Source organism: Dasypus novemcinctus, chromosome 8 (assembly GCF_030445035.2).
Source record: "Dasypus novemcinctus isolate mDasNov1 chromosome 8, mDasNov1.1.hap2, whole genome shotgun sequence".
NCBI classification, from domain to species: Eukaryota; Metazoa; Chordata; class Mammalia; order Cingulata; family Dasypodidae; genus Dasypus; species Dasypus novemcinctus.
This window is the reverse complement of record NC_080680.1, coordinates 99,424,550-99,435,625: the sequence shown is the minus strand read 5'-3', so window position 1 is coordinate 99,435,625 and position 11,076 is coordinate 99,424,550. Positions and strand designations below refer to the sequence as shown.

The window sequence follows — 11,076 nt, the reverse complement described above, 5'->3', positions numbered from 1 at the left end:
ATTAATTATGCAGCCATAACCAAGGAGAAGGAAATACTATACTATACTAACCTTTATAAAATGGGAAAGAAAGAGCTATTCCTCTTACAATAATATCCTCCTGACAAATGCTAACTCTTTAAACCATAAATCTTACAAGAAGCAACCACAAAAAATGTGCCTATCTTTTGCACAGTAGTTCCAATTTATAAAATCCATGTAGAGAAAATGCCCCTAAATAAGAGAAAAGCTTCATGTTCAAAGATATTCCCTGCAGCATTGTTTACAATTGTGAAATTTTAGAAATGACTTAAATATTCAGCAATAAGGGAACATAAGGAAAACTGCAGTTCTGCCATTCAACAGACTATTCTAAAGCCATGAAAAATGATGGTATATAACAATATGTCAGAAAGCTTATGATAAAATATTAAATGAAAAGAAAAAAACTACTAAATTATCTCTACTTAGATTATAAACATGACAAAGTGAAAAACAGATGCAGAGACTAAATGGCTAAAGAGAACAAACCAAAAAAGCTAACAGGAGATATAGTAGGTTGCAGAGAACACTGTCCCTGTTCAGGAAACTGCCTTGGTAATCTACTAGGAGGACATGATGAGCTGAGGGCATGGGTGCCCACAGGAATAGGAAACAAAGGAGATGCCTAAAAGGATCTACATCAGAAATAAATCAAGATTGGGGTGGTGGACGGGGTAGAGGGTAGAAAGAGTGGCAGGCAAGAGGAAGTAAAGGGAAGAATTCCCCAGTACCAGAGGCAGAGCAGGACGATCTTGAACAGCAGTGATCTCCAATATCACAATTTAAATTATTTGCATTGCTGCACTGTAATTCCCGCTGGACGAGGCTTCTAGTCCCCGTCCCCCCTCCAACTACCCCAGGCTTCTAGTTCCTCAAAACCCTCAATCAAGTCTGCTATACAAGGTCCTTGTGGGTGTGGCTTATAGGGGAACTCTTGGAAAGGGACTGAGTTCCCTACATTAATATGGAGCAGAACAGAGGTGGCACTAGGAACAAGGAAACAATTCATGATCTGACCTAAATTAGGGGAAGGCAGAATGTAGAGCCAGAAGTAACTGGAAAAAGGAACCACTTGGAAACTCACAGAAATCACAAGAGGGATAGTCAGAAAGATAAGGGAATCAAACTGTGCTCCTCTGGGTCCTGAGTGACTTAGAGATGCTTCAGAGGCCACCAAGAGGGACAAAGGCTCTACTCGTATCTCTTTTACATAGTGGGTGTCCATGTAGATTTCGTTCAGAAAAGGATTTAAGCATTTTGAAAACCACTGATCTTTGTGATCAAGTACCAACACAGAACTTTTAGCAAGGTGCCAGTGTCTGATTTGTGCTTTACAAAGTCCTTCTGGGTACATAGCAAACAGTCTGCTGGAAGAAGGAAGAGACCATAGACAGTTAAGGTCCAGAGTCTACAACCAGGGGTTTGGAAACCTACAGCCCATGGGCCAAATATGGCCCACCATCTTTTTTGGTAAATAAAGTTTTCTTGAAACATAGCCACATCCATTCAATTATTAATACATATTATCTATGGCTGTGTTAGGCTCAGGGCTCCTGCCCTGTCCACCCCCCCTTTACCCCCCCTCTTCTCTTCCTCCAGGTGCGCATTCCTAATTGATAAGAAATCAGAGCTCCAGCCTTTGCTCAGTTCCCTCTCTAAACATTCCCATGGATAGGGAAGTAGCAACCCACATCTGGGGGATGCGAATGGAACCATAGAGCCAATGAGTTACCTCGCCCTGACCTTAAAACTGCAAAGCTAACATAAACCATCACAAACTAGCCCCTTTGTAGTCTATGCACAGAACGAGTTATAAAAATTCTCTCTCCCCCTCCCTTCACTGCTGCTGTCTATTTCAGACATAGCCTGCCTGCTAAGCTCATTAAAGCTTTGTTTATACAAACCCTGGATCCCCGCCTGATTTCTAAAGCACCTCCCTTCCTTGGCTTCCCTCCAAATCTAACATTTTGGTACTGGGAGCCAAGGTCAAGGGAGCCCACCTGTTTGATCCCTTTTCCATCCACATGGGCAGGACTGTTCAGGCTGATGCCCTCTTCCATTCCAAAAAGGTTCATCTTTTACTGTAATACTGCCTGGCCTCATTATCCACTCAACAATAAATCTGTCTGGCCAAAAAATGGGACCTTAGATGCCCAAATTCTTAGAGCTAAAGTGCCTCCCCTTCCTTGGATTCCCTCTGAACCTAACAGGCTGCTTTTATGCTCTAACAGCAGAGTTGAATAACTGCAACGAAGACTGTTTCCCTGCAAAGTCTGAAATGTTTACTATCTGGCCCTTTACAAGAAAAGTTTGATGACCACTGGTTTATACAATCCCTTGAACCTTTAAAATATATTGAATTACAAACACCAAACCCTGTCTATTACCCAAACAGGAGGCAATCAAGTCTGCAAATACAGAAGAGATGAAGGGGAGCTAGGGGGCAGGTAGGGCCTCAGGAGGCTAATTTTGCCAACTTGTCCAGCACCAAGGTCAGAGGTTCGACAAGGGGCTGACCCAACTAAAAGGAAATACAGCCAAGTTATAGAATCACAAAACATCAGAAGAGGGAGTTAGGTATTCTTAAGCATCTATACAACTCAAAGTAGAAGAATCTTCAAAATGACTCTGCTTCAGGATGATTTCAAAAGAAACAAGTAAATAGGAAAGTAACTAGACTTGGAATTGACAAGTTTAAACCTTAGTGCTTTTCAGCCTGCCCCTGTTAGAAAAGCAAACAAATGGCAAGTCATACAGTAAGTCATCATTTAAAACATAAAATTGACTTTCCCCAATTACCTACACTTTCTACAACCATAGTTTTCTCTAGTGATAAATGGTACTCTGAATGGCCAGCTTTAGCCTTTACAAGATCTCCTTTCACAGAGAAACATTTAAATATCACCACACACTCTGCTTACTAAGGCAAGATAACAATACTTAAGAAATATTTGTAAGGGCCTTTTTCAAATTAACCCTCAGTGAACTCTATAAGCATTCCAGTCAAACAAGGTTTGTCATACTTAAGAAAGAAGGAAGAAAAGCTCGGAAAGCTCGGCTGTATTTAAAATGCTTAGTAAAGCTTAGCTTACCTTGAGAAAAATTGTTCGCTATAACTGAAGTCTTCTCAGTCTCACTGTCTGGCTTTGGGTCTCGTGAGAAGGAGGACTTTTCAGACATTTCATAGTCAGATAATGCATGAGAGGCTGACGGCTCAGAAGATTCTGGTAGAATATGCTGGTAGGTTGGGTTGTCTTCCTCAATCCTTAACCTTTAGGATGGAAAAAGAAATGATTTCCCATGCTAAGATCCTAAGCAGGGACCATGACTTAAGAACACTGAAAATTACTATACCCTTTGTAATTTCCTTATATTTACAATTTCAGTCAGCCTTTTTGTTTCTTTAGAGCATTTATCAAGGAAATTCTAAAACCAAAAAGGGCCCAGCAAGCTTGAGTTTAGAGCCAAGGAAGAAGAGGGAATGAAGGCATTAAGCCCATTCCACAATTTGGCTTTAAGGGAGGGACCCCCAGAGAGATCATGGGTCAATGGCAGCAGTTCACTGAATGAAAGCCTGCACTGTGCTGGGCATTTTAGATGCATTATCTTACTTGGTCCTCATTGCCACTGTGAAAGTTTGAATTTGGTGAATCCCAGAAAGAAAAAGTTTATGTTCTTGAACTAATTGATCCATGTGGGTATGGTGCCCTTTGATTGCATTAAATCCAGTTAAGAGGGCCTTTGATTAGATTACCTGATAAGATTGCTTTAAGGTTTTTGACTGGACTATGTCAGTGCAGCATAAGCTATTTTGGATCTTTGCCCTCTTGCTGGATCTGATATAAACAGAGAGAGAGAGAGACACACACACACACACACACACACAGAAAGGAAGATACCATTTTTGATCCTGCCATGTTAAAGGAGAAAGTGGAGGGAGAAAGGACTCCAGGTTCACCTATAGCTGAAGAAAGGCAGAGAAGCCTGAGAGGCTGAGAGAGTTTAGAGAGGCATGGAAAGAGGCCCTTGAGGGAATAAATGAATTGTATATTTTTCTTGGTTTGCTTCCATGTGCCCAACTGAAAATGTCAAGGTCTTATCCTCCTCTGTTTATTTGTCACAGTATCTGAATGCTGTTAGTGCTACCAGGTACTTTCCTCCTTTTAGAAGTTGTGGCCCTTGGGGTTTCTGGGAGTAAAATGAAGTGGAAAAGACAAATGCAGAAAGTATTACAATATGATGTGGTTAGTGCTATAAATATAATTATGTGCTAAGTGCTACATCAGAGATAACTGATCCTGATGAGATATGGTGGAAAGATGGGGGTGTCAGGGAGAACCAGGTTCCTTTTCATATGAACTGACCCTAAAGAATGATTTTCAAACTACAAAGAAGAGGGTAGAGTGTAAATCTTGCACACAAGCAAAGTTTGAAAGAGCAGGGGTCTAGAGAAGAATAAACAACCAGATGAGGCTGAAGCATGGAGTAGGTGTCAGAAAGGAAACGTAAGATGATTCAGTCTGAGAAGGGCCTCAAAAGCTAGGCTAAGCAGCCTGGAATTCATCCTGCAGGTACCTAGAAGCCAACAAAAGGAATGTGTTATCTGAGTGAAATCATCTGACAGAGAAGCATCACAAGTAACTTGAAACGAATGGATGAAAGATGCAGGACACACAAGCATGAACACTTGATTTTGCATAGCCATTGTCAGTTCCATAGGTGTTTATACCTTATTTACAAAAGGTAGGAAACTCATGGAAGCCAGAATACTCAAAAGCTAAGTAGGCAAATCAAACCCACCAAGTTCCAGAAAGTCTTCTTAACAAGTGCCATACACTTACCCCTCTGTCAGTTCATTCTGGGCACTTGTTTCCACTCCAGCTGATTTTCCTGGACATAGAAATAACATCAAGAAAGAAGGAAAACATTTTTTTAAAAGTGTTCTCTAATAATTTCCTGCCCATTCATTTGCAGAAGAACTTTTCCTTTTATTTCAGTATTTTATACAACAATCCCAGATATTTAAAGTAGGATCACCAATATCCTACTATAGTCTGAATTACACCAAGAGTATAGTTCATACTGTAGACTCCTTTATCACTGTGCGGGCATTAGTTCTAATAAGGAGGTACAGCACTGCATCTAAAAAGTAATTACCAAAGCAGCTTCTTTTTTCCTTCCCTAAAATTCTGATGTTATTAGAATACATGCTTATCATCAGAAACAGGTAATGCTATCATTTAGATGATTCCTATCTGCCAGGTTGTCACTATAGGCACAGTACTTTTCCAGGCATTTTGGCAGAGTTGATAGTGTATTGTGGCTTAATTTTTTTGAATAGTAATTTATTATAAGTATTTCTCTTACAAAAATTTCTTAAGAAACATCACTTTTAATGAATGCATTAACACTCCATTATAGGTAAGGAAATAGGTTTTAGTCCATTTGGGCCATATCCAAATATTCACTTTGATAAATAAATTTGAAAAAAGCACCTTTGTGCACACAGCTTTATCTTCATTTAAATTATTTCCTCAGGAACAATTCTCAGAAATGGGATTACTAGGGAAAGAAGTATCTGAAAGCAGGTGAAAAAGGCACTAACTGTGGCAAGGGAAATGACTAAAGGAAATGACAAAAGAAAACAAAATAAAGCTCAAAATGCAGCTGGGCAAAACATGTTCTGCTCTCTTCTTGCATGTCATCATTTGCCATTTGAAAGGAAGCACATGAGCCCAGATTTCAAAAAGACTAATAACTTTATTTTTAAAATACTTCAGAATACTTCAGAACTCTGGAAATTGCAGATTGGGATGAGCTCTTTGAAGAAACTAATGTGTGGCTAAAAGAAAAAAAAATCCTTCTAATGGTTGTTCTTGAAAAGTGAGACTATAATTAAACTGCACCCACACATCAATTTTCAAAACTACTCCTAAAAGGAAAAGTTCTCAAACGCCACAGTGCAGAGGAAAAGATCACTGGAGATGTGCACATTTGCTTTGTGTCTCGTGGTTCCTGCCTACAAGCTCGCAAGGCCAGCTAGAACTGCTGCCTGGGCTCCCCGTCCACCCACTAGGCAGCCACCTGGGCGCCATGAGTTAGTGTAATATAAGGAGTTCTTAAAAGTCACCTAGCACTTCAGGGTACTGTAGGGCTCCAGGAATGAGTCAGACAGGCCCAACCGACCAGGTGTCAGACTCTGAGCGCAGTTCTTTAATATTCCCTATCTCCTTTAGGCCTCTCACAACAACGCTACGAGCACACCGTTAGTAGCTCCATTTTACAGCAAAGTGAAAACCCAGGAGGCTTACTGTTTCAACTTTCTCTCACACATACTTTTCCCAAATCACACTCTCACCTATTTTACTGCATTTCAAGTGAAGCAAGGGAAATGGAGGTATTATCTAGTTCAATCACAAATCTATATCTTGATCCTTTTGGCTATATCCTGGCCAAAAATGGTGTGATATTTTGGCTCCCTGAAAGGTCAGTAGCGGCTGACAAACCTATAGTACAGTGGATACTCTCAATTCTCCACCTTTCTGTCCTTCACATTCCTCCACAAGGGAGGAAAAAAACATATCTGATTGGGTCAGATTCCAAGATGCTGATGGGAAGACCCAGACTATCTTTTAATCAGACTATCACAAATGGGCAGTGTAGCAGTTTGACGTAATTGATGAATTTCAAAAAGAAATATTGTATTATGCTTGTAATCTGCTCTGTTACCTGGTATGATTGAGTTATGATTAGGGCGTTGCGTCCCCACCCCTTGGTGGGTGGGGACTCACGGATAAAAGGCATGGCGAAGAACAGAGTTGGGGGTTTCTGATGTTAAGAGTTTGATGCTGAAGACCCAGGAAGTCAGCACCCAGAGGAAAAGAGAAGCCAGCACCAGGATGGAAGGAACCTTGTACCCAGAGAAAAGCAAGCCCCAGGAATGTAGGAACCCAAGATGCCTGAACCCTCACAGATGTCGGCAGCCATCTTGCTCCAAACAGACTTTGGTGAGGGAAGTAACTTATGCTTTATGGCCTGGTATCTGTAAGCTCCTACCCCAAACAAATACCCTTTATAACTCCCAGCAGATTTCTGGTATTTTGCATCAGCAACCCTCTGGCTGATTAATACAGGCAGGGATAACTGTAAACGAGAAAAATAGCTCAGTCAGCATTTTTCATCTCAGGCCTGCTCTCATCTCAACCAACATTCAGCTGCTGATAAGACTTGGCCCTAAAGACCCTGAGGGTGGGCCTAATGCCCCAGCCCAGCTTTCCAAAGACCTTTAGAGGTTATACAAGTACTACACAGGCAAACAGGCTCATAGCATCCCGTTTCACATGCAGCACTGTTCTTAAGGAGTAGATCTCCTGCAGGAACGTCACATGATATGTTGCTCTCAGTTTGGGGCAGGGTTTAAGCATTCTTGGTCTTCTGACCATAAAAGCATTTTAAAACCATCAAAAACATCTCAATTCTTTAAAAAAAATCCATGACCACAAAAGGAAATACCTTGATAGCACCAGCAGCATGGTGCTGGTGCTTATTTTCAAGTCCCTTTGGGGAGCTTCCAATAACTCAACAATTGTATCCCACCCAATCCCCTATCACAATTTAAAACTAAATGACAAATTGTTATTTTGGGAATCACAGGCAGATAATTACAACTGATGTACCGAATTTCTTGGTGGAAACTGCTTTCACACAGGTAACAAGGTACCATCTGTCAGGCAATTCCAGAAGCTCAGGCTGCACATCATGAAAATGTTGCTCCTGTCCCTCAACCAAATCTTATTGCTTCACCTAAAAGATGTGCAATGTGTGACAGTGGGGTGGGGTTGGGGGGGGGGACTTCATCTATAAAAAAACAACAGATATCTGGTTCTCCAATCAATATTTGGGAAAAGCAAGAATACTATTAAGCAGGCTGGATAGAATTATAACTAGTCAACCCATCTTCAGTTTCCTTTCCCATTGATTCATCCTCTATTCAGCTACCATTTAAGAAGCATCTTTTGAAATAGTACTTCTTTACTTAAAATCCATCAATCTTACAGAAATAAATTCAAATCTTGTAGCCTGGCATCTTCTACATGACTCAAATGTTTCTTTCTTTCCTCCTCACTAGTAATTTTTCTTAAATATTTATAGTGCCCCTTCTGGGTACCTATGACAGACACTGAGGATACAGAGATAAATGAGTAGTCACCCTGATTTCAAAGAGGTCACATTTGAGTAGTAAAGATGGACCCAAGAGACAATTACACTATAGTGCTATGAAAAGAGGCAGCACAGAATACTGTGGAGGGTATACAGAAGAAACAAGCATAATCCAGCCTGGACCCATCAGGAAATTGCAGCAGGTGCCAACAAAGCTATATCTTTAAGGCAGGGGGGAAAATTGCTTTATAAAGGCAAGAAGCTGAGGGGTTGTAGGAAGGGCAGATTCCAGGGATATTTTAGGAGAAATCCTCCACTGTATCCAACAACCTGGCTCACTATGCTAACCACATCTTGCATACCCCAATGCCCCTCCTAAAGTATCTTTCCCCAGTGACTATGAATCCTCCCAAAATAGGAAGTTGAGCTCTAATATCCTTTCCTCCTAGAAGCCTTTCCTTTAGAGCTCATAGGTGCCTCCTTCCCTCCTTGAAACTCCTAAAGCTCAGACTATATGAGCCAGACAGAGTCAGAGGACATTAAAGCAAAAGGGACCTGAGAACTTGCGTAAGACCCATATCACATAAAACTATCATTATATTGGGAAACGGACTTTGGCCCAGTGGTTAGGGCGTCCGTCTACCACATGGGAGATCCGCGGTTCAAGCCCCGGGCCTCCTTGACCCGTGTGGAGCTGGCCCATGCGCAGTGCTCATGCGCGCAAGGAGTGCCCTGCCATGCAGGGGTGTCCCCCGCGTAGGGGAGCCCCACGCGCAAGGAGTGCACCCATAAGGAGAGCTGCCCAGCGCAAAGGAGGGAGCAGCCTGCCGAGGAATGGCGCCACCCACACTTCCCGTGCCGCTGACGACAACAGAAGCGGACAAAGAAACAAGACGCAGCAAAAAGACACAGAAAACAGACAAACGGGGGGGGGGGAATTAAATAAATAAAAATAAATCTTAAAAAAAACAAAACAAAACAAAACTATCATTATTGTTCTTGAATCCTGACTAAGCACTACATGGCCAGCACCTTCCTAGACTGAGAGGCCAATACAAGACAAGGTCCCCATCTTTCAAGAGCATATGCTCTGAAGAATAAAATATGCCCATGAGAAAAAACTGCTATCATCTCCTGAGCTGCTACTATTTGCCAGGCAGGACACTAGACCCTTTAAATAATCTCACATAATTCTCACAAACTCTGCAAGACAGGTGTTGCTATCCTCAGAAAAGAAATCTAAGCCTGAAAGGGTAAGTGAGCTGTAAAACTGGGATTTGAACTCAAGTTTATCTGGCTCCAAAGTTTTTGTTCCTTCCACCCCAACACACAGCCCCCATTACAAAGACAAATAAGTGTCAGATGTGAGCCAAAAATAAAAACTGAAATTAAAAAAAAGGAAAAGATTTGCTTCTACTTGCGATGAACAAAGGAAATTTCCTGAAGGAGAGGCAGAATTTCTATGAATAGTGTATAAAATCCTTTTGGAAAAGAAGTTAGTTTGAAGAGTCACAGAGGTGGGAAATGGAGGACTTGGCCCACAGAAACGTTTGGCCAGATTATTCTATTTGATAGATGTGAGAAAAGCATAGTGGGAAAAGCACAGTAGTATCATGGTGATGAAGAGCTCATGTTCTGGAAGCAAAATGCCTGGGCTCAAACCCAGACTCTGCCACCTCCTGTGTGGCCTTGGACAAGTGACTAAATTTCTCAGTTCATCTATTAAGTGAACAAAATAAAGAGAACCTTTTCGTAGGCTGAAAATAGTGCCTGTCATATAGTAAGCACTTGATAGAGACCAGCCTTCCTCGTTGTTGTTGTTGCTAAAAGGGTAGTGGGCTGGAAAAGGCAAGCTGTGGAAGGCCTTGAAAAGAAATTAATGCTTTCAGGTTCATCCTATAGGCAAAGGAGAGCCAAAGGAAGGGATCTCAGCAGTCGTCTTCTGTTTGTGTGTTTAATCCCTGATATACATGGTAAGCACACTGAGGAAAGGGATTGTCTTGAAATCTTCTTTGTACCTTCCCTAATGCCTAAAATGTTACTCAAAATACCTGAAATCAAAACACTGCCCTTCTTATTTATGCTTCTGAACTTGAGAGGCACCATAAACAGGGTTTTCCTTGGACTACCACACTAATTCTTAATCTTTGGGTCCCATTCTCATTGGGATTCTAAAAGTTTTAAACACTTGTCCCAGAAAAAATGAATATATCTACAAAATCTTCTAAGATTCTCAATCCCTAGAAGAATCTCTAGCCTAAGGAGCTAGGAAAGCATCCCAACTTTACCCCCTACAAGCATTAAGAAACCAACTATCATCCTACTTTTTGGATTCTAGCAATTAAATATTATTAAAGAAATGCAAGGATATAACAAAGATTCCAATACGGTTTTCTTTAAAATAGTAAAAAAACCTGGAAATAACATAAATGACCATTATACTGAGGAATGATTAAATGAATTTTAGTACATTCATACAAAAGGATGCACTGCAGCCACTAAAACTTATGATGTAGATTAATATTTATTAACTACAATTGTACAAAGGGAGAGGATGCAAACCATCTCATTTCTATTTTTAAAAAAATACATATATGTACAAAAAAGGTCAAAGAATAAACTCCAGGATGTTCATGCTTTGTTATGTGAATGATGCAATTATAGGAGTATCTGATTATAATTCTACAATAAACATGCATTCTTTCTATTAATAAAAAGAGATGGGCTGTATTTAAATTTTTAAGAACTCATGCCATGTAACTATCTCATATACAAAACTACTTTGTGATAAAGCTCATTTCATAAATAGGGAGCCAGACCCCTTAGATAACATCCAAGATGGATCCACGTCTATATTACACGTTATTCTCTACCAAAAATATCTGAAGTGAGGTT

The 11,076-nt window shown here is 40.7% G+C and overlaps 1 protein-coding gene across 11 annotated transcripts in view; it reads right to left on the bottom strand.

Moving 5' to 3' along the window:
- CDK5RAP2 (CDK5 regulatory subunit associated protein 2) overlaps positions 1-11,076 on the bottom strand; it is a 256,300-nt gene that overhangs the window by 29,254 nt on the left and 215,970 nt on the right. For all 11 annotated transcript variants that reach the window (XM_058302477.2, XM_058302480.2, XM_071217029.1 and 8 more), the window contains 2 exons: positions 4,863-4,911; positions 3,114-3,292 (listed from right to left, as the gene is read on the bottom strand). In XM_058302477.2, the coding sequence (XP_058158460.1) occupies positions 3,114-3,292; positions 4,863-4,911 (228 nt within the window). The remainder of the gene's footprint in view (positions 1-3,113; positions 3,293-4,862; positions 4,912-11,076) is intronic.